Source organism: Salmo trutta, chromosome 22 (genome assembly GCF_901001165.1).
Source record: "Salmo trutta chromosome 22, fSalTru1.1, whole genome shotgun sequence".
Lineage (NCBI taxonomy): Eukaryota > Metazoa > Chordata > Actinopteri > Salmoniformes > Salmonidae > Salmo > Salmo trutta.
Window position 1 is genome coordinate 48,326,065 of NC_042978.1, and position 24,339 is coordinate 48,350,403.

The following is a 24,339-nucleotide window of genomic DNA, read 5'->3' on the forward strand; positions in this document are numbered from 1 at the left end:
CCCTTTCCCACCTGGACAAAAGGAACACTTATGTGAGAACGCTGTTCATTGACTACAGCTCAGCGTTCAACATCATAGTGCCCTCAAAGCTCATCACTAAGCTAAGGACCCTGGGACTAAACACCTCCCTCTGCAACTGGATCCTGGACTTCCTGAAGGGCAGCCCCCAGGTGGTAAGGGTAGGGAACAACACATACGCGACACTGCTTCTCAACACAGGGGCCCCTCAGTCCCCTCCAGTACTCCTTGTTCACCCACGACTGCATGGCCAAACACCTCCAACACCATCATTAAGTTTGCTGACGACACAAGTGGTAGGCCTGATCACCGACAACGATGAGACATCCTATAGGGAGGAGGTCTGAGACCTGGCCGTGTGATGCCAGGACAACAACCTCTCCCTCAATGTGATCAAGACAAAGGAGCTGATCGTGGACTACAGGAAAAGGCAGGCCGAACAGGCCCCCATTAACATTGGCTGGGCTGTAGTGGAGCGGGTCGAGAGTTTCAAGTTCCTTGGTGTCCACATCACCAACAAACTATCATGGTCCAAGCACACCAAACCAGTCGTGAAGAGGGCATGACAACCTTTTCCCCCTCAGGAGACTGCAAAGATTTGGCATGGGTCCCCAGATCCTCGAAGTTCTCCAGCTGCACCACTGGTTGCATCACCGCCTGGTATGGTACCTGCTCGGCATCTGACTGTAAGGCGCTACAGAGGGTAGTACGTAACGGCCCAGTACGTCACTGGTGCCAAGCTTCCTGCCATCCAGGACCTATATACTATGTGGTGTCAGAGGAAAGCCCAAAAAATTGTCAGACTGTCCAGCCACCCTAGTCATAGAGAGTTCTCATCTCCCGCACGGCAAGCGGTACCGGAGCGCGAAGTCTAAGACCAAAAGGCTCCTCAACAGTTTCTACCCCCAAGCCATAAGACCAAGAACAATTAATCAAATGGCCACCGGATTATTTACATTGCCCCCCCCCCCCCCCCCCCCCCCAATTTTTTTTTTTACACTGCTGCTAATCGCTGTTTATCTATGCATAGTCACTTATCCCTACAAATGACCTCGACTAACCTGTAAATCAAATATACCCCTCCACATTGACTCTGTACCGGTAGCCCCTGTATATAGCCTCCACATTGACTCTGTACCGGTAGCCCCTGTATATAGCCTCCACATTGACTCTGTACCGGTAGCCCCTGTATATAGCCTCCACATTGACTCTGTACCGGTACCCCCTGTATATAGCCTCCACATTGACTCTGTACCGATACCCCCTGTATATAGCCTCCACATTGACTCTGTACCATAACACCCTGTATATAACCTCCACATTGACTCTGTACCGTAACACCCTGTATATAACCTCCACATTGACTCTGTACCGGTAGCCCCTGTATATAGCCTCCACATTGACTCTGTACCGGTACCCCCTGTATATAGCCTCCACATTGACTCTGTACCGGTACCCCCTGTATATAGCCTCCACATTGACTCTGTACCGGTACCCCCCTGTATATAGCCTCCACATTGACTCTGTACCGGTCCCCCTGTATATAGCCTCGTTATTGTTATTTTATTGTGCTGCTTATTTATTTTTACTTGTTTATTTGGTAAATATTTTTTTAACTCTTTCGAACTGCGCTGTTGGTTAAGGGCTTGTAAGTAAGCATTTCACGGTAAGGTCTACACATTCGGCACATGTGACAAAGTTTGATTTGAATCCAGGGAAAAGCTATGATCCCTTATTGATGTCACTTGTTAAATCCACTTCAATCTGTGTAGATGAAGGGGAGGAGACCGGTTAAAAAATAATTTTAAAGCCTCAAGGCATTTCAGACATGGATTGTGTATGTGTGCCATTCAGAGGGTGAATTGGCAAGACGAGATATTTAAGTGCCTTTGAACGGGGTATGGTAGTAGGTGCCAGGCGCACCGGTTTGTTAAGAACTACAATGCTGGTGTTTTTTTTTCACGCTCAACATGTTTCCCTTGTGTATCAAGAATGGTCCACCACCCAAAGGACATCCAGTCAACTTGACACAACTGTGGGAAGCATTGGAATCAACATGGGCCAGCATTCCTGTGGAACGCTTTCGACACCTTGTCCATGTCCCGACGAATTGAGGCTGTCCTGAGGGGAATAGGAGATATGCCTACTGTGGACAGACCACAAGGAATTGCCTCAACCGTTGCTGGTAAATTATTTGGGGGATGGTGACGGTGCTCCTTTTCAAGTGTACTCAGAGGCACCCTTTTTTTCTAGTTTGATGCCTGACTATATCCACTGCACTAATCACTACACTAAAGCAATGTAGAAAACCAAAAATAATCCCATATGTTCCTTCTATATGTGCTGTATGTAATGTCCTTGTGTTTTAGATTCTATCCACTGGTTTCTTCTCTTTCCTCATTTGAGCCACTCTTAAGATTCAACGTTGTTTACCCAAAACAAGTGGCCAGCATATCAGTCCAGGAATGACCTGATGGAGAGCGTCCTGCTTGGACAAATACCGGGAGCCCAAAACCCTGTGGAAGAGGTCGTCTGGCTGCCAACATTACCCCCGTCCCAAAACCCAGCAAGGAGGTCTGCAGTGACGTGGTTCATGGACCCTTGGGGGGGGCTTTTCTGACACCCCCCGACTCACCCACTATCCATGGACATGGTCCTACTACTTAATACAAACACTCATGTAACGTCCGTCGTTAGCTTCTGGTTATTATCACACTGTAGCATTTTTTTTAAATTTTTTTTTTGCATACCTACTTTATACTATCTAATGTATATTTCACCTGTTATTGAGACGAGTTGTGTGAGTGCCTTGTCTATACTGTCTGGTACTTTACGGACATTGATATGTAAAAATAAATGCTTGTCTTTTCCGGTTCATGGATGGTCGTGTTATTACATGCTGTCGGTCTACGCTGTGTTTTACTGGCTTTTACCAATTAGTTATATTGACATTTTTTTTACATTTTTTTTGTCATTTAGCAGACGCTCTTATCCAGAGCGACTTACAGTAGTGAATGCATACATTTCATACATTTTCTTTCGTACTGGTCCCCCGTGGGAATCGAACCCACAACCCTGGCGTTGCAAACACCATGCTCTACCAACTGAGCCACACGGGACCACACATTGACCTTCAGTATTCACATGTTACTGGTCTGTTATATTGACCTTCAGTATTCAGATGTTACTGATCTAATTGATGTATATCATACACTATCACGTGGCATACTGTAATGAATCACTAGTAACAGATGGTACTATCACGTGGCATACTGTAATGAATCACTAATAGTACCATCTGCTATCACGTGGCATACTGTAATGAATCACTAATAGTACCATCTGCTATCACGTGGCATACTGTAATGAATCACTAGTAACAGATGGTACTATCACGTGGCATACTGTAATGAATCACTAATAGTACCATCTGCTATCACGTGGCATACTGTAATGAATCACTAATAGTACCATCTGCTATCACGTGGCATACTGTAATGAATCACTAATAGCAGATGGTACTATCACGTGGCATACTGTAATGAATCACTAATAGTACCATCTGCTATCACGTGGCATACTGTAATGAATCACTAATAGCAGATGGTAGCAGATGGTACTATCACGTGGCATACTGTAATGTATCACTAATAGCAGATGGTAGCAGATGGTACTATCACGTGGCATACTGTAATGAATCACTAATAGTACCATCTGCTATCACGTGGCATACTGTAATGAATCACTAATAGCAGATGGTAGCAGATGGTACTATCACGTGGCATACTGTAATGAATCACTAGTAACAGATGGTACTATCACATGGCATACTGTAATGAATCACTAATAGCAGATGGTACTGACTAATGGTATTTATTACAGTGATGTCTGGCTGTGAAGCTAAGTCACCGTAGTGTAATTACAACAGGCCCATTACATCCGCTGCCTCCTTGAGTCCCATGTAGACGACTCCTGTCGGCGAGGGATATTAGTGGTGAATGGCACAAACAACACAAAGGCAAGACTCTTCTGTTCCCTTGTCCTGTTCCCTTGTCCTTGTCTATCTCCCTTCACTGCCCACTCCAACACCAGTCTTTATGCAACCAGCCTGTATTGACTAAGAACAGATGTTATTTGTGAGTAGCTAGATACTATTTAATCGGAGTGCAATTATAAAACAACAAATTATAAATGTATCTGTATTTGTTACTGTGTTCTGGGACAAGCAGGAATGCCACTTACTCGATAGACAGTTGTCTATTCGGTCCAGCCGGTATGGACTGCTTCTTGCAGTCCATCCCCCCCCCCCCCCGGATGGCAGTCACAAGTCCCACTCTGTGCAGCACGAACACATGTTGTTTTTCATGGGTTGCCATTTCCCACAGTTGCACCATCACTCCCCCACCCAGACCTGGCGCTCTCCACCGCTCCTGGTAGCTCGTCTACCGGCTCCTCCGATTCAGCCTCCCTCCGTGCTCGTTAATTCCGGCTCGAATAAATATATTTCTCGGAATAAAAATGGTCTTCCACCTCAACCTTTATTAAAGTCATGTCGGACTATGATGATTTACAAATAATAAACAAACAAACTACGAGAGTACCAACAGCTGGAGGCCTTCTGGGAGTTTTATTTACAAAACCATACCAAGTCTCGCAGGAAGAGAGTGCAGGCAGAACCCAAAGTAGTCCCTAGTTGAGGAAGTTGCTCAATCTCCTTTATTATGATTATCAGTAAAAAAAAAAATATTTATATTTTATAAATTAGTTATGTATAGCTTTGTAAGACTGTTAATGACCAACCATCCAGCTTTGGAGTAGTTAAATCAGGGTTTCCCAAAGGGGTGGGCATTTTGTTTTTGCCCTAACACTACACAGCTGATTTCATATAATCAACTAATCATCAAGCTTTTGTTCATTTGAATCAGCTGTGTAGTGATTAGAACCGAAAGGTCGACCCCTTGGGGTCCTGAGGAGCCTCACGTTTGTGTGAGACAGTATCATTACATGTAGTAATATCTGGGGAGGACAGCAGAGTGGAACAGAAGGGTTAGGGAAGGCAGGCAGGTAAATCTAATCTCTTCCCCTGATCCTGATTAGCGCCAGCTAACCATTCCACTGTTACCGGCTGACAAACACACTCTCTCTAGTTAGCTAACCATCCTACTGTTACCGGCTGACAAACACACTCTCTCTAGTTAGCTAACCATCCCACTGTTATCGTCTGACAAACACACTCTCTCTAGTTAGCTAACCATCCTACTGTTACCGGCTGACAAATACACTCTCTCTAGTTAGCTAACCATCCCACTGTTATCGTCTGACAAACACACTCTAGTTAGCTAACCATCCTACTGTTACCGGCTGACAAACACACTCTCTCTAGTTAGCTAACCATCCCACTGTTACCGGCTGACAAACACACTCTCTAGTTAGCTAACCATCCCACTGTTACCGGCTGACAAACACACACTCTAGTTAGCTAACCATCCCACTGTTACCGGCTGACAAACACACTCTCTCTAGTTAGCTAACCATCCCACTGTTATCGTCTGACAGTCTTTGGCCAGCTGGTCATATACATAGGATAAGGGCGGTTCCCACCCACAGCTGGTATAGGTACTATTTACAGTCTGTTTAGGCCTACAGCAAACATTGTTGATTTAGTATTGGACTCCTTCCTCAATAGATTAGGTGAGATTTGACATTTTGTAACACTCCCAACCTTTTTAATTGGTCACCTGGCTGCAGGGAATGTAGGTGTTTTCGACCCCTTGAATAAAGGGAAGTATAGTGCTGTAGTTGCCAACTTGAACATCAGGCTTAAAAAGCAAAGCTCCTCAGACTACTATTATTTAATGAATTATAAAGGACAGTTTGGAGACTTCCTGTAGTGAAAGTGGCCGCACGATTGTGTTTTTAGTGATGTGCAGTTCACAAACGATTCGTTAATTTTGGTACAACTCTTTTTATTGACTCAAGTCGTGCTTCGTTTTTTTTTTTTTGTGAGTGACTCGTTCATTTTAGTCATTTGTTTTGACCTGCTGGCCGCAGTGAAGTCCTACAGCAGGATTAATCCACTCTCCTCCGGCTCAGCGGCTCCAGAGACATGCTCCGACCAACAACTGTCTGTCATATAGCCGTGCAGGAAAACAGATCATGCTGCAGGCAGCATAGACGAAAAAGACATGTTCAGAAATTATCATTGATCGCATGGTGCAAGAATGAATGCAATTAATTGGTTATGGACATAGCTTTGTAGAAGCAAAACAACTCTGTTCAACACACTCAAACTTGTAAATTAATACTTTTTTGGGGGGGGGGGGTCTGCACTTCAAATGATATTGTGCTCATCACTAGTGATGCGAGAAAAAAAATAGATACATTCACATCGCAATATTATTTTGACGATTTTGTAAATTTGTATTTTTATTTTTGCTAGGTAGCATTAGCTAGCCCTAGTCAACCTCTGTCAAAATTCATATTTGTCATCCTATAGCTTGTAATCCATCTAATTAAAATTAGTGACTCAATGTGTTTTCAGCACTTATGTTTCCATGACTGATCAAAACTCATGTTCTCATGGCTCTCTCGTCCCTCTGCAGCAGACATGGTGAGCAATATGTTTGAGACATCAAATCGCAATAAAATCACAGCATCGAATCACAATACGTATTGGTATCGGCGTCGCGATACATTGTCGCGAGTTCCCTGTCAATTCCCAGGCCTACTTCTCACCCTCGCGACAGTCAAGCAATGCATTCCGGCGAGAGTCGGTCACAATCTAGTCCGCGGTTGTGGGCCCCCGACTAGACCTCGTTTCAAATGTATCAAGACATAATCGTATTTGTTAGGCTAGCAATCAACATTTAGTTTTAAAGCACACATTTTTACGAGTCTCAATCACAAATGACCGCTCCAATAACATGTGAACGAGAGGCTTGTAGAAAAATGATTATTTTTCAGTTCACCAGTAGAGGGTCTTGTGTCGAAGATCTGAGTCAGTAAAAACTCCCCATAACTAGTATGTTTTTTGTGGGAAAAATCTGTAATATAAGGAGCTAGACAATGACTCCTCCCAGATACAACAAGCCCCAACACAACCCTGCTAGTACGAGGTGATTTTAAAACAAGCCAATCTGTTTCGTGTGTAAACTCAAGTGCCCAGAGAGGTGTACTAATTGTTGTTGCTCAATGCCAACACATTCTCGGTTGAGTGTAAATTCTCCTGTGAAGTATTGTATTCACCTTCCTTCTCCCTCAAACTGGATTCTAACCGATTTTCAGGCTCTTTGACATGGCTCTCTGCTTGTCTATAAGGAATGTGTTTTGAGGCCAAGATTAGAAATGCATCTAGACCTATGAGAAAGCTGTCTGATCATACCCACTGATACCAACCGGTCTTGACTTCAGACATTACATTAGATATGAAATGAGGTGTTTGGCACAGCAGGAATGTAGGTGGAGGTGTGCGTGTGCGTGTGCGTACACAGCTGCTGCACTGGGCCCTTTTTTTTGTTTTCAAACTAGACGCTTTGTACAAAGGTACATTTTTATGGGAGCAATTTTAAGCAGTGGACAAATGTCACCCCCGACTCTACCTCTGACTCCACCCCCGACTCTACCTCTGACTCCACCCCCGACTCTACCTCTGACTCCACCCCCGACTCTACCTCTACCTCTGACACTGGCTGTGTCCCAAATGGCACCTATATAGTGCAGTGCGTTTGATCAGAGCCATATGGGCCCTGGTCAATAGTGAATAGGTGCCATTTGGGGATACCTCCTCTGACTGCCTCCCACATGATTGTGGGAGATGGTGCTGAGTGTCCCAGGCAGCCGGAGGAAAAGGAGACAGAGAAGAGGATTTAATTTATAAGCTTTTCTCTTCCTCTTTTATCTTCTTCAGCGTTCCTTTTTTTAGAAGGTTTATGATTAACACGCGGTCGGATTCTGGAAACCTTCTCTTCCTCCTCCTCAGATTTATCGAAGCAGGTAACGAAAGGCTTGTTGTTTTTGAATCGGGTTAACGTTAAATCAACTCCCAGTCGACGGTTACGAAGTCAAATGTCCCATTTTTAAATTCCAGATTACCTGGATGTAGTGTAGTACTGGCTTTATCCATCTGGCAGCCATTTTTAAACAAATGTTATAAGAATGATTCTGAATCTGTCTGCGTGTGTTTTAGACAATATCAACCCCAAAGAAAGGCCTTACTTAGTGGCACTCTGGCCTCCTTTTCACCTCCATTTAACAACTGATTTCCTTAATAACAAAAGGCACATCTCAACAGGTGGTCCAGGTAAGTCATGACATGGCAGGGGGGGGGGCTTTCCTCTTTTTTTGTTATTGCGCCTCTATTGTTCCTCAAGCAAGGGGGAGGCTGATGACATCACGGATTCCCATCAGACCACGTCCTTGAATGTCCTACTCCTTGAAGTTGTCTTAAAAAAATATATATATATATATTTTGCTCAAAACATATTTTTTTTCGCCCTTTAGTGCAGTAGTCAACCTCATTCCAGGGCCTTGTGTCTGCTGGTTTTTGGTTTCTCCTTTCAATTAAGACCTAGACAACCAGGTGAGGGGAGTTCCTTTTCTAACAGTGACCTTAAGACCTAGACAACCAGGTGAGGGGAGTTAATTGACTAATCAGTTACCTTAATTCCTCAATTAAGTACAAGGGAGGAGAGAAAACCAGCAGACACTCGCCCCTCTGTGGAACGAGTTTGACATGCTTTACTGTATTTATACTTGGGATATTGCTTTTTAACAGGAAAAGTTCAAAAATCACTGGAGGATGTATTTTTAAGGCTACTTACATTATCTCCCTAGTCTTTGTGGAAACAGAGAGATGTAATGGTAGTGTTGCCAATGCAAACCAGACCTTTTTATAAGGTTTTTAAAAATACAATTTGAAATTACAACCAGATGTCTCACACTATAATTTTCTATGGAAGTCACGGGTTAGGATTCCAAACCCCAACTGCAGTGTGTTCCTCGTTAGGGTTGGCCGGTATCCAGATTTTCATACCTTCATATCATTCCTGCTGAAAATACACCAGTATACACGGTATACCGCTGAAGTCTATTCCTGGTTCATAGTAATTAGTGCAGCACTTAGTGAAAACAAACCCAACAACGTTGCAAAGGTAAACTGAAGGACGGGAGAGTTTCTTTCCATTCCCCTCCCATGTGAATTTACAGGACTCGGGTTCAGGTCCAGTGAAGGGCCTGTTTAGTTAGGTTGTGTATTCTTAGAAGAGAAAGAATCACCAATCCTGTTATTTGTTGACACACACAACTCAAGCGAATGACTTCCCATGGCCAGCGGCCACTGGTACAGACCATCAGGCCATTGGTACTGCTATCAGACCATCAGGCCATTGGTACTGCTATCAGACAGCCAGACCATCAGGCCATTGGTTCTGCTATCAGACAGCCAGACCATCAGGCCATTGGTACTGCTATCAGACAGCCAGACCATCAGGCCATTGGTTCTGCTGTCAGACAGCCAGACCATCAGGCCATTGGTACTGCTATCAGACAGTAGACCATCAGGCCATTGGTTCTGCTATCAGACAGTAGACCATCAGGCCATTGGTTCTGCTATCAGACAGCCAGACCATCAGGCCATTGGTTCTGCTATCAGACAGCCAGACCATCAGGCCATTGGTTCTGCTATCAGACAGCCAGACCATCAGGCCATTGGTACTGCTATCAGACAGCCAGACCATCAGGCTATTGGTACTGCTATCAGACAGCCAGACCATCAGGCCATTGGTACTGCTATCAGACAGTAGACCATCAGGCCATTGGTTCTGCTATCAGACAGTAGACCATCAGGCCATTGGTTCTGCTATCAGACAGTAGACCATCAGGCCATTGGTTCTGCTATCAGACAGCCAGACCATCAGGCCATTGGTTCTGCTATCAGACAGTAAATCATCAGGCCATTGGTAGTGCTATCAGACAGTAGACCATCAGGCCATTGGTTCTGCTATCAGACAGCCAGACCATCAGGCCATTGGTACTGCTATCAGACAGCCAGACCATCAGGCCATTGGTACTGCTATCAGACAGTAGACCATCAGGCCATTGGTTCTGCTATCAGACAGCCAGACCATCAGGCCATTGGTTCTGCTATCAGACAGTAGACCATCAGGCCATTGGTACTGCTATCAGACAGTAGACCATCAGGCCATTGGTTCTGCTATCAGACAGCCAGACCATCAGGCCATTGGTACTGCTATCAGACAGTAGACCATCAGGCCATTGGTTCTGCTATCAGACAGTAGACCATCAGGCCATTGGTTCTGCTATCAGACAGCCAGACCATCAGGCCATTGGTTCTGCTATCAGACAGTAAATCATCAGGCCATTGGTACTGCTATCAGACAGTAGACCATCAGGCCATTGGTTCTGCTATCAGACAGCCAGACCATCAGGCCATTGGTTCTGCTATCAGACAGCCAGACCATCAGGCCATTGGTACTGCTATCAGACAGCCAGACCATCAGGCCATTGGTACTGCTATCAGACAGTAGACCATCAGGCCATTGGTTCTGCTATCAGACAGCCAGACCATCAGGCCATTGGTTCTGCTATCAGACAGTAGACCATCAGGCCATTGGTACTGCTATCAGACAGTAGACCATCAGGCCATTGGTTCTGCTATCAGACAGCCAGACCATCAGGCCATTGGTACTGCTATCAGACAGCCAGACCATCAGGCCATTGGTACTGCTATCAGACAGCCAGACCATCAGGCCATTGGTACTGCTATCAGACAGTAGACCATCAGGCCATTGGTTCTGCTATCAGACAGTAGACCATCAGGCCATTGGTACTGCCATCAGACTGCCAGGCCACTGGTACTGCCGTCAGACTGCCAGGCCACTGGTACTGCCGTCAGACTGCCAGGCCACTGGCACTGCCGTCAGACTGCCAGGCCACTGGTACTGCCGTCAGACTGACAGGCCGCTGGTACTGCCGTCAGACTGACAGGCCGCTGGTACTGCCGTCAGACTGACAGGCCGCTGGTACTGCCGTCAGACTGACAGGCCACTGGTACTGCCGTCAGACTGACAGGCCGCTGGTACTGCCGTCAGACTGACAGGCCACTGGTACTGCCGTCAGACTGACAGGCCATTGGTACTGCCATCAGACTGACAGTGGATCATTGACAGATTCCAGACACTCACCTCAACTGTGTTCTCAAGCCTTATAACAGATTATGCTCAAATGCGAATTACGTTATGTAACCTGAATGACTCCCTTCGTCGTATTGACTGAGACTAAATTACCTTGATTGACTTTGTGTGTTATGTTATGAGTGCAGGTTAGTTATTGGTGAACCATTAGACATCGTATTTATTACAATGGACCAGTATTTGTGTTCAGACAAGCTACTGTAAATCTAGACAGGGATAGTCTGCTTTGTTCATGCCATAAAATATTTGTTCTCATAGAAAGTGGTGATGTTCTCTGTCTCCTGTAGTCCAGAGCTGACGGACAGACTCTTCTCTCTGATGTGTTCCGGAGGAGCAACCTCATGGAGAGCGATTACTTTGGCCTGGAGTTCCAGAACATGCAGATGAGCTGGGTAGGTACTCCACTAACTGTGACTTGTTCTTGAACTTGATGAATAGTACACAAAAAAAATGGAATGAGTAGGTGTGTCCAAATTTGTGTCCAAACTGGGGAAATAAGCTGTTTTGATTATTCTCTACAGAAGGGAAGGTCCTAGAGGATCCTTGGAGTTTTAAAAGTCGGTATTTTCTCCGCTGCTCTCTAGACTTCAGACCCACGGCATCTCCTTGCTCTTTCTCAAGTTTGGACACCTACTCATTCAATTTTTCTCACTATTTTCTACATTGTAGAATAATAGTGACGACATCAAAACTATGAAGTAACACACATGGAGTCAAGTAGTAACCAAAAAAGTGTTAAACAAATCAAAATATAGTAGCAACCCTTTTGCCTCGATGACAACTTTGCACACTCTTGGCTTTCTCTCAACCAGCTTCATGAGGTAGTCACCTGGAATGCCTTGTTCATTTGTGACATTTCTTTCCTTCTTAATGCGTTTGAGCTAATCAGTTGTGTTGTGACAGGGTAGGGGTGGTATACAGAAGATCAAGTCCATATTATGGCAAGAACAGCTCAAATAAGCAAAGAGAAATTACATTCCATCATTACTTTAAGACATGAAAGTCAGTCAATGCGGAACATTTCTAGAACTGTGAACGTTTCTTCAAGTGCAGTCGCAACAACCATCCAGCGCTATGATGGAACTGGCTCTCATGAGGACTGCCACAGGAAAGGAAGACCCAGAGTTACCTCTTCTACAGAGGACAAGTTCATTAGTTACCAGCCTCAGAAATTGCAGCCCAAATAAGTTCTTCACAGTTAAAGTAAGACACATTTCAACATCAACGGTTCAGAGGAGACTGTGTGAATCAGGCCTTCATGGTCGAATTGCTGCAAAGAAACCACTACTAAAGGACACCAATAATAAGAAGAGACTTGCTTGGGTCAAGAAACACGAGCAATGGAAATTAGACCGGTGGAAATCTGTCCTTTTGGTCCAAATTTGAAAATTTTGATTCCAACCGCCGTGTCTTTGTGAGACGCAGAGTAGGTGAATGGATGATCTCCGCATGTGTAGTTCCCACCGTGAAGCATGGAGGAGGAGGTGTGATAAATTTATAATTCAAGGCACACTTAACCAGCATGGCTACAACGGCGTTCTGCAGCGATATGCCATCCTATCATTTGTTTTTCAACAGAACAATGACCCAACACACCTCCAGGCTGTGTAAGGGCTATTTGACCAAGAAGGAGAGTGATGGAGTGCTGCATCAGATGACCTGGCATCCACAATCACCCGACCTCAACTCAATTGAGATGGTTTGGGATGAGTCGGACCGCAGTGAAGGAAAAGCAGCCAACAAGTGCTCAGCATATGTGGCAACTCTACAAAACTGTTGGATAAGCATTCCAGGTGAAGCTGGTTGAGAGTGCCAAGAGTGTGCAAAGCTGTCAAGGCAAAGGGTAGCTATTTGAAAAATCTAAAATAATAAAATATATTTTGATATAGCATTTTTTTGGTTACTACATGATTCCATATGTGTTATTTCATAGTTTTGATGTATTCACTATTCTACAATGTAGAAAATGGTAAAAAATAAAGAAAAACCCTTGAATGAGTAGGCGTGTCCAAACCTTTGACTTGTACTGTACATAAAAATGGACCGGATGTGGTGTATAAAAAAAAAAACCTGTCTAAAGATGTATGAAAAGGAATCTCTTACACATGGGAGACTGGTAGATGTATGAAAAGGAATCTCTTACACATGGGAGACCGGTAGATGTATGAAAAGGACTCTCCGACACATGGGAGACCGGTAGATGTATGAAAAGGAATCTCCGACACATGGGAGACCGGTAGATGTATGAAAAGGAATCTCCAACACATGGGAGACCGGTAGATGTATGAAAAGGACTCTCCGACACATGGGAGACCGGTAGATGTATGAAAAGGAATCTCCAACACATGGGAGACCGGTAGATGTATGAAAAGGAATCTCTTACACATGGGAGACCGGTAGATGTATGAAAAGGAATCTCTTACACATGGGAGACCGTTAGGATGGCTTGTTCAAAGAGGACAGACTAAGGGACATTTTCAGATGCCTGCGAGGTTCACTGGATCCATCCTGTGGTCTGTCCAGCGGTGGTTGGCGGTTCAGTCGGATCACAGTTAAGGAAATCTAAAAGCCAACTTCTTAATAAAAAAAAAACCTCATCACCGTTTACACATCTTTTCTGACCTGCTGTCAGATTTGTGAAAGGAGTATTGTCATGGAGACCATAGCAATTGATAAGTGCACTCAATCTGAATCGATAAAACCAGGACAAAGATGTGCTGTAGAAACTGGGAACAGTAGAGATGGATACACCATAGTTTAGACCAGGGATGGGCAACTTTGATGGAGGGGGGGGGCGCAAAGTCATCATGAATGGCCGTAGTGGCTCGTACCTGCATCCTTACCCCCCCCCCCCTTTGTGAGCAAAACATTTCAACGGTCCAGACCGTGAAGAAAAACAATTGGAAGTTTTAAAGTACATTTCTTGCAATTTTACACATTTTGCTATAAGGTGGAGGCTAATGTTTGCAACGGGCCCCACCCTGGTTGGTAATTTGAGCATGCTTACTCCAAGTTTAGATAGCTGGCTGCTAGACTCGTTTACCAATCTAAACAAAATGTGCAGACATGGGCTAGTTAAGTGACTCGGTAAAACTGACATAACGAGGAAAAACTGGTGATGCACAACCACACTTAACACAAGGTCATTTTTTATTTGTTTTCCTACTATTCTAACTCTCAACAATAAGTTGAGAGCACGTCGGAGTTTGTATGTGTGTGTGTGTTTGTGTGTACACACAAAAAGGGGGCTGCCAGTTGCCCGTCCCTGGTTTAGACTTTCCACAATTTGAAAGTGATCTTTCAACTGGAATGCTTTCCTATATGTTGCTGATGTCCTTTCCTCACTAAGGTCAAAGGTTATCCCGGGTGGCTGTTGTCTTAACGACACTGGACTCCTGCTGTCCTGTGTCGTTTAAATAGAGAGGAGCTGAGGACTGCTATAGAGGTGTGAACTGTGTAAGAATAGAAGGAGCATTCCTCTCTCCATCAGGCCCCAGATGTGATGAAGGGAGAAAGGTGGAGGGGAGGGGGGGGGGGCCTCTGCAATGTGGCTATGGAGCCAACCCTCAAATACCCCCAAACCCCGCCCCTTAACTGTTACTCACAGCGTCCACCACTGTCACCAAGGCAGCCATCTACATAGCTGTGGTCCCGTCATGCCTGAATTATGACTGTTGGACAGTACTTTCTCTTGGACCCACTAGGCCACAAACAGAGCAGAGAGGAAGGACTATGTTTCCTAAGCGCTAAAGCATTTCTTTTAAATGATAATTAAGGCTCATCGTAATTTTAAAACTTTTTTTTTTCAGGTTTGGTTGGAACCCACGAAGCTCGTAGTGAAACAAGTGAAGAGTAAGTTCACACAGACATGGCGCATTTCTAACACAACAGAACTGGACTATTGTGAGGTGGAGTTTTAACGTCTGTTTGTTTGTTTCAGGACCCATGAACACCCTCTTCAGGCTGTCAGTGAAGTTCTTTCCCCCTGATCCTGGTCAGCTGCAGGAGGAGTACACTAGGTCTGATTGTCCCTCACTCTCCCTGCGTCTCAAATGGCACTTTTATTTAGTGCACTACTTGTGGTCAAAAGTAGTGCATTATAAAGGTAATAGGGTGCCATTTGGGTCAAAAGTAGTGCACTATATTGGGAATAGGGTGCCATTCGGGTCAAAAGTAGTGCACTATATCGGGAATAGGGTGCCATTTGGGACACATCCGTAGTCGCAATAAACATGAACAGGACAGCTGTCATACGCTTTAAATTGTTCAGTCATTATTTTTGAAAAAGCTGATGACACTGCCTCTCTGACGAGCTTAACCGGGCGTTATTATTATAGAGATCGATGACCACATGTACACTATAAACTAAAGTCCTGACTGTGTTTACACATCTATATTCGGGAAAGTATTCAGACCCCTTTCACTATTTTCCACAAATGCACTGTAACTGTTTCACTAAAGTCCTGACTGTTTCCTTCCCGAGTACTTGTTGGCCCTAGATATGGAAACACAATTTCTCTAGTGCACCAGGGTGTATACATCAGTGTAACACCGGTGTACATATTGAAAAGCAGAGTAAACTAAAGCCCTGTGTGTGTTTCCTCAGGTACCTGTTCTCCCTGCAGATGAAGCGAGACCTGCTAGAGGGCAAGTTGAGCTGTACAGAAAACACAGCTTCCCTGCTGGCCTCACACCTCCTTCAATGTATGTCTGATGATACAGGTTATTTTCGTCTAGTGTAGTAGATTAATGATAACGCTTTATACATGTGTACAGTGTGTACTGATTATGAATGTGTTATGAAGTCTGTCCCTAAAGGCTACCCTTCCAATAAAGCGTTACCAAATAAACAACAATTATAGCTGCCTTACATGCATATTATATTGACAATGGATAAATAAGATTTTTTTTTTTGTGCCATGTTGCTGCATTCTAACACTGCACCCCGCCCTCTCCTCCAATCACAGCGGAGATAGGGGACTATGACGATGTGGCGGACAGGGACTTCCTGAAGCTGAACAAGCTGCTGCCCAATCAGGAGAGGATACAGGAGAGGATCATGGAACTGCACCACAGACACCTGTGAGTCGCTACGTCCTTCTGTTCTCACCTCACACCCAGTTAAACTAAGATCACCTCTGTCCTAGCCTGGTCCCCGACCTGTTTACTCCTATGGCTGTCTGCATGACAATGATTATAGGAGTTGGCAAGACGACACAAACAGCCGAGTCCCAGATCTATCTCTGTACTACATACTCAGTCCGTGTTCATTTCGCTCCTTGCTATTGGCAGTCCGATTTCCACGTTGTACTGACTACAAATATAGTGCTTGTCACTTTTTCCAATGTTTTGAGAGAACATGAAGGTCCTTTTGTTTAACTTCAACACTTTACAACATGAATGAATTTCCTCCTTGAAGCAGGAGTATGAAAACGTCTTCATCTCTCTACGTCCTGAGTTACAGGTTTCTTCTAACAAGTACATGCCAGTACTCCCCAGTAACCTCAGCCAGTGTCTTATCCGTCTGTGTACTAAATGGCACCCTCATCAAATCACGTGTTTAGCAGATGTTATTGTGGGTGTAGCGAAATGCTTGTGTTCCTAGCTCCAACAGTGCAGTAATATCTAGCAATTCACAACAATACACACAGAAATCTAAAGTAAAAGAATGGAATTAAGAAATATATAAATATTAGGATGAGTAATGTAGGAGTGGTATTGACTAAAATACAGTAGAATAGAATACAGTTTAAACACATGAGTAAGGCAAAATATGTAAACATTATGAGAGTGACCGGTGTTCCATTATGAGAGTGGCCGGTGTTCCATTATGAGAGCGGCCGGTGTTCCATTATGAGAGCGGCCGGTGTTCCATTATGAGAGCGGCCGGTGTTCCATTATGAGAGCGGCCGGTGTTCCATTATGAGAGCGGCCGGTGTTCCATTATGAGAGCGGCCGGTGTTCCATTATGAGAGCGGCCGTGCCGGTGTTCCATTATGAGAGCGGCCGGTGTTCCATTATGAGAGCGGCCGGTGTTCCATTATGAGAGCGGCCGTGCCGGTGTTCCATTATGAGAGCGGCCGTGCCGGTGTTCCATTATGAGAGCGGCCGGTGTTCCATTATGAGAGCGGCCGGTGTTCCATTATGAGAGCGGCCGGTGATTCCAGGTCTATGTATATAGGGCAGCAGCCTCTAAGGTGCAGGGTTGCATAACTGGGTGGAAGCCACCTAGTGATGGCTATTTAAGTCTGATGGCCTTGCGATAGAAGCTGGGTTTTTTTGTCTCTCGGTCCCAGCTTTGATGCACCTGTACTGACCTCACTTTCTGGATGATAGCGGGGTATTTGTATTTGTATTTATGGATCCCAATTAGTTCCTGCCAAAGCAGCTGCTACTCTTCCTGGGGTCCATCAAAATTAAGGCAGTTTATACAATTTTATAACATTACAATACATTCACAGATTTCACAACACACTGTGTGCCCTCAGGCCCCTACTCCACCACTACCACATGTACAGTACTAAATCCGTGTGTGTGTTATCGTGTGTGTGTGTGTGTGTGTCTGTGCCAATATTTGTGTTGCTTCTCAGTCCCCGCTGTTCCAAAAGGTGTTTTTTAATGTTTTTTAAATCTAATTTTACTGCTTGCGTCAGTTACTTGATGTGGAATAGAGTTCCATGTAGTCATGGCTCTATGTAGTACTGTGCACCTCCCATAGTCTGTTCTGGACTTGGGGACTGTGAAGAGACCTCTGGTGGCATGTCTGGTGGGGTATTCATGGGTGTCTGAGCTGTGTGCCAGTAGTTTAGACAGACAGCTCGGTGCATTCAACTTGTCAATACCTCTCATAAATACAAGTAGTGATGAAGTCAATCTCTCCTCCACTTTCAGCCAGGAGAGATTGACATAAATATTATTAATATTAGCTCTCTGTGTACATCCAAGGGCCAGCCGTGCTGCCCTGTTCTGAGCTAATTGCAATATTCCTTCCACGGAACCCAAACCGGCTGGGCGCGTGTGCCATCGTGGGCAAATGTATTTTGGCCCCCTACACCAAACGCGATCACGACACGCAGGTTAAAATATCAAAACAAACTCTGAACCAATTACATTAATTTAGGGACAGGTCGAAAAGCATTAAACATTAATGGCAATTTAGCTAGTTAGCTTGCACTTGCTAGCTAATTTGTCCTGTTTAGCTAGCTTGCTGTTGCTAGCTAATTTGTCCTGGGATATAAACATTGAGTTGTTATTTTACCTGAAATGCACAAGGTCCTCTACTCCGACAATTAATCCACACATAAAACGGCCAACCGAATCATTTCTAGTCATCTCTCCTCCTTCCAGGATTTTTCATCTTTGAACTTATATGGTGATCGGCATCTAAACTTTCATAGTTTTACCACGACGACCGGCAAAACAGTTTGTCTTTCAATCCCCCACTGGGTACCTGCTTCTATAAACCAATGAGGAGATGGTACGTGGGTACCTGCTTCTATAAACCAATGAGGAGATGGCACGTGGGTACCTGCTTCTATAAACCAATGAGGAGATGGGAGAGGCAGGACTTGCAGCGTGATCTGCGTCAGAAATAGAAAGGACTTCTATTTTAGCCCTTGGCAACGCAGATGCTTGTTGACGCGCGCGAGCAGTGTGGGTGCAATAATTGAATAACATATTTCTAAATGTATTTTGCAAGTGTAGTCAGGCTATTAGGCCTTTTTTTGTGGCACCTGACCACACGATTGAACAGTAAAGGTTCGATAAAACTATGACCTGTAGGACCTGCCTTGTTGACAGTGCTGTTAAGAAGGCAGAGCAGAGCTTTATTATGGACAGACTTCTCCCCATCTTAGCTACTACTGCATCAATATGTTTTGACCATGACAGTTTACAATCTAGTGTTACTCCAAGCAGTTTAGTCATCTCAACTTGCTCAATTTCCACATTATTTATTACAAGATTTAGTTGAGGTTTAGGGTTTAGTGAGTGTTTTGTTCCAGATACAATGCTTTTAGTTTATGAAATATTTAGGACTAACTTATTCCTTGCCACCCATTCTGAAACTAACTGCATCTCTTTAAGTGTTGCAGTCATTTCAGTCGCTGTAGTAGCTGACGTGTATAGTGTTGAGTCATTCACATACATAGACACTCTGGCTTTACTCAGTCAGTGGCATGTTGTTAGTAAAAATTGAAAAAAGCAAGGGGCCTAAACAGCTGCCCTGGGGAATTCCGGCCGTTGCTTGTTGTCTTACATTCCCCTTGTCAACTAGTGCGCTATATGGGATGCAGACTCACATGGCACCTTATGAAGCTGAACCTAAGATACATTTGTTTTAGCTGTTGCAGATTGTCTGCTTCACCTCAGTACTGAACATCTTGTTGTTTTAAGCTGTCCTGGAGTCATCTTTGACATAGATTTATATTTTTGTTTGTTTTACAAGTGGTTCAGGCAGCACTAAATTGCTTTGAATAGCTTGATAATAAGATTACAACAGGGTTTTATTGGATATCCATAAACCTGTGTTAACTTTTTACCTAAAAAGGAACATTATCTTAGAGATTTCTACTGGACAAAAGCTGACATAGACACTTAAAATCGCACATCAAACGTAGTCAATAGACAACTAAATGTGACTGTGTCTCTGGGAGGAGTTGAATCTGGTAGCTGTTCAGAATTCAAAGGGTTCTTCATGGTAATCTGGGTGTTATAGCTCACTGCCCTTTCCCACATTTCAGCCTGCCTGTTCAAACACTCTCCCACGGGCTTCTAGTGGCTTTCCACTCCTTTTCTATAGACTGCGGTTGCGTCCCTCTGGGCCCTGGTTAGAAGTAGTGCACTAAAAAAGGAAATAGGATTGCATTTGGAATGCACAATAGGCAGGTTTCCACTGACCCAGGTTTATTCCCCAAAAGCAATGTTGCAGAAGAAATCTTTGCGCCATATGCAATGGACAGATGTATAGGATATATTTTTTAAAGATCAACAAAAATGTGTGACATGGGTGTCTAACTTATTTAAAATTATAATACTATAATACTCCACTCAAGTTAATTCTAAATACGTACTGCTTGCTAAATAAAACATTTGACTATAAAAAGGTTAATTTGCAGGACAGGGATCGTCCTGACTTTCTAGAATGCCTGAATTGCTTCGACTTGCTTTTCTGTTTGGCCGGAACGCGTGTTTCACCATCCAAATCTTCACCATGGCCCAGGTTGTGGCGATACGTTGGAACATGACAATTACTAAAACATGGCAAACCAATTCTTGCATTCTATCCATGCTGGCTTTCGCCAGCTATTTGAGACTTGAAACAGATAGGTGGGAGGGCATACAGGCTGCCTCCAATTTATTAATGTCGATTTGTCTAAAAGGGTAATGGAAGCACTTCAACCATTTAAAATAAAAATACATTTAATTAGGTGTGACATTGTTACGTCATGCTGTTTTTATCGACGCAAGACAGTTGGACGGAATCTCGCCCTAGCAGGCTATCGACGCAAGACCGTTCGATGGAAACATTCTACATGTAGACAACAAAATCAGTGGACAAGTTAATGGAAACATAGCTATTGATGTAGCAGCTCCTAGGTTGGCAGGCATGGTGGTGGGTTATCTCCCCCTCTGACTGTTGCTCTTGGGGAGGAAGCTCTGGCTGTTGCTGTTGGGGAGGAAGCTCTGGCTGTTGCTGTTGGGGAGGAAGCTCTGGCTGTTGCTGTTGGGGAGGAAGCTCTGGCTGTTGCTGTTGAGGAGGAAGCTCTGGCTGTTGCTGTTAGGGAGGAAGCTCTGGCTGTGTCCGATATGGCATTCTATTCCTTAAATAGGGCTTATGGGCCCTGGTCAAAAGTAGTGGACTATACTGGGAATAGGGTGCCATTTGGGACTCAGACTATGGCTAGTGCATGGCTCCTAGCCTCCTCCCTAGCACCCTGATCTAATCCCCCTCGGCTCAGGACAGGCTATTTGATTAGCCAGACAGCCAGGAGGAGGGGGGTGGGCAGGGGGAGGAGGGGGGTGGGCAGGGGGAGGAGGGGGGGGGCAGGGGAAGAGGGGAGGGGGAGTGGCATAAGGAGATTTCACAGCTTAAAGGATGAACAAAATTAGAATGCTGGGTGATGATCTGGCATACTGCCACCCTACTAACCAAAGAGGAGCATCATGATTGGTTTGTACACGCACGTGTGCGCTCTACAAGAAAACATTCAGGCGATTGGATGGCTTTTCCTCTTCTCCAACATGTTGTTAGTCAAACATTTTGACATGTTTTTGTTTAAGTCCTTTAAGAGGTTAGGGCTGGGAGGGGAGCTTTCGGGGGATTTACAGTCATTGTCTTTTTACTGCTAGAGTAACTCCTCTTCTCAGGAAAATCATCACAGCCCATTTGGACACGTCAGCCATTTTGTAAGTTCAACAGCCAGCCAGCCAGCCGTTCTCTCTGATCTTTCTATAGGTTTTAATACCCAGTAGACTGTTAATATTCAGTTCATCCATACCCTCGCTCATATGAGACAAATTCATGAATAAGACCAATAAAGTGAACAGGGATGGAACCGGCTAATAGATATTCTTGTTGCCAAGGTTCCAAAATCGGTGCCATACCATCATTCCAAAGACAAACTTTCATTGACCTGAAGTGAACGGAACTTCCCCTGTGTCTCTCTCCCCCCCAGCGGGCAGACTCCAGCCGACTCAGACTTTCAGGTTCTGGAGATCGCCCGTAAACTGGAGATGTACGGCGTCCGCTTCCACCCAGCAGCCGATCGCGAGGGAACGAAGATCAATCTGGCCGTGGCTCACATAGGCCTGCAGGTCTTCCAGGTGACTAGTAGTTCTACTGCTGACACACACACACCTCGCTCCACCCCTGAGAATGCACCCGAGGCCTCATCCCTCAGGTTTCACATTTTCGTCTTCTGTCTCCTTTTCTCCCAGGGTAACACCAAAATAAATACTTTCAATTGGTCCAAGATCCGAAAACTGAGCTTCAAGAGGAAACGCTTCCTGATCAAGTTATACCCAGAGGTTCATGTGAGTACTGTATTTCTGTCATCAAAGCATTGGAGGCAATCAGCAGTTGAAAAAAATGAAGTGTTCTCGCTGCCCTTGTTTTGGTAAAAAAATGAGGAATGGGGCTGAAGAAATGTAACCACTCTAGAATTTATAGACAGAGCTATAGATGAAAAGATTGACCATCCATGATATCAAAATTATAGTTTTAACCATGTTTAACTTTGGCATTTTACCTGTATCATTAATTCATAAGTCCAAAGATGGATGTAGCGTCTGTAGATTCAACACAAATAGGCTAATTGAGTGGCATCCAGAGTGTCTGGAGTTGTACTCTACCCTGTACAAGAAAAAAGTAGAAATCTGTCTTTACAAATCTATGTAAAGGTATCTGTGTTTTTTTTTTTATCCCAGTGGGCTGAAGGTAATCTGTGCCAAGTTCTAACCATATACAGTGCATTTGGAAAGTATTCAGACCCCTTCACTTTTTCCACATTTTGTTACGTTACAGCCTTATTCTAAAATGGATTAAAAAAAAACCCAACATATTTCCCCTCATCAATCTACACACAATACCCCCATAATGACGAAGTAAAAACAGGTTTTTAGACATTTTTGCAAATATCACATTTACATAAGTATTCAGACCCTTTACTCAGTACTTTGTTGAAGCACCTTTGGCAGTGATTACAGCCTTGAGTCGTCTTGGGTATGACGCTACAAGCTTGGTACACCTGTATTTGGGGAGTTTTTCCCATTCTTCTCTGCAGATCCTCTCAAGCTCTGTCAGGTTGGATGGGGAGCGTCTCTCCAGAGATGTTTGAACTGGTTCAAGTCTGGTCTCTGGCATGGCCACTCAAGGACATTCAGAGACTTGTCCTGAAGCCACTCCTGCATTGTCTTGGCTGTGTGCTTTGGGTTGTTGTCCTTTTGGAAGGTGAACCTTCACCCCAGTCTGATTTCCTGGGTGCTCTGGAGAAGGTTTTTCTCAAGGATTTCTCTGTACTTTGCTCTTCGTCTTTCCCTCGATCCTGACTAAAGGCCTGATTTGGTGGAGTGCTGCAGAGATGGTTGTCCTTCTGGAATGTTCTCCCATCTCCTCAGAGGAACTCTGGAGCTCTGTCAGAGTAACCATCAGGTTTCTTGGTTTCTTCCTCCAATTGCTCAGTTTGGCTGAGCGGCCAGCTCTAGGAGGAGTCTTGGTGGTTCCAAACTTCTCCATTTAAGAAAGATGGAGGCCACTGTGTTCTTGAGAACCTTCAATGCTGCAGAAATGTTTTGGTACCCTTCCCCAGATCTGTGCCTCGACACAATCCTGTCTCTGAGCTCTACGGACAATTCCTTCAACCTCATGGTTTGGTTTTTGCTCTCTGACATGCACTGTCAACTATGGACCTTATATAGACAGGTGTGTGCCTTTCCAAATCATGTCCAATCAATTGAATTTACCATAGGTGGACTCCAATCAAGTTGGAGAAACATCTCAAGGATGATCAATGGAAACAGGATGCACCCGAGCTCAATTTCAAGTCTCATAGCAAAGGGTCTGAATACTTATGTAAATAAGTTTAAAAAATATATTTTAATACATTTGCAAACATTTCTAAAAACCTGTTTTTCATTTTGTCATTATGGGGTATTGTGTGTAGATTGAGGATTTGTATTCATTTTAATCCATTTTAGAATAAGGTTGTAACGTAACAAAATGTGGATAAAGTCAAAGGGGTCTGAATACTTTCCAAATGCACTGTACGTGTTTACAGCAATCATCCATGAGTAAACGTTAGCATTCGAGTAATATTTTATTGGACCACTTTGGGAATAACTGTTTTAATTCCTGCTTTCAACTATCCTCTGGGACTACATGTACATATTGTTCGATGTATTTAATTTAAAAAATAAAGGCCATATTTACTTGTAGGGGCCACATCAGGATACCTTAGAATTCCAGATGGTCAGTCGGGACCAGTGTAAGATCTTCTGGAAGAACTGTGTGGAACATCACTCTTTCTTCCGCCTCTTGGATCAGCCGCAGCCCAAGTCCAAAGCCATTCTCTTTAGTCGGGGATCGTCGTTCAGATACAGGTATCTCTGCTTT

The 24,339-nt window shown here is 44.3% G+C and overlaps 1 protein-coding gene across 4 annotated transcripts in view; it reads left to right on the forward strand.

Moving 5' to 3' along the window:
- Nucleotides 1-24,339, forward strand: part of farp2 (FERM, RhoGEF and pleckstrin domain protein 2) — an 86,617-nt gene that overhangs the window by 16,058 nt on the left and 46,220 nt on the right. For all 4 annotated transcript variants that reach the window (XM_029708268.1, XM_029708266.1, XM_029708267.1 and 1 more), the window contains exons 3-10: nt 11,516-11,620; nt 15,038-15,080; nt 15,169-15,247; nt 15,835-15,932; nt 16,196-16,310; nt 21,905-22,052; nt 22,167-22,262; nt 24,163-24,326. In XM_029708268.1, the coding sequence (XP_029564128.1) occupies nt 11,516-11,620; nt 15,038-15,080; nt 15,169-15,247; nt 15,835-15,932; nt 16,196-16,310; nt 21,905-22,052; nt 22,167-22,262; nt 24,163-24,326 (848 nt within the window). The remainder of the gene's footprint in view (nt 1-11,515; nt 11,621-15,037; nt 15,081-15,168; nt 15,248-15,834; nt 15,933-16,195; nt 16,311-21,904; nt 22,053-22,166; nt 22,263-24,162; nt 24,327-24,339) is intronic.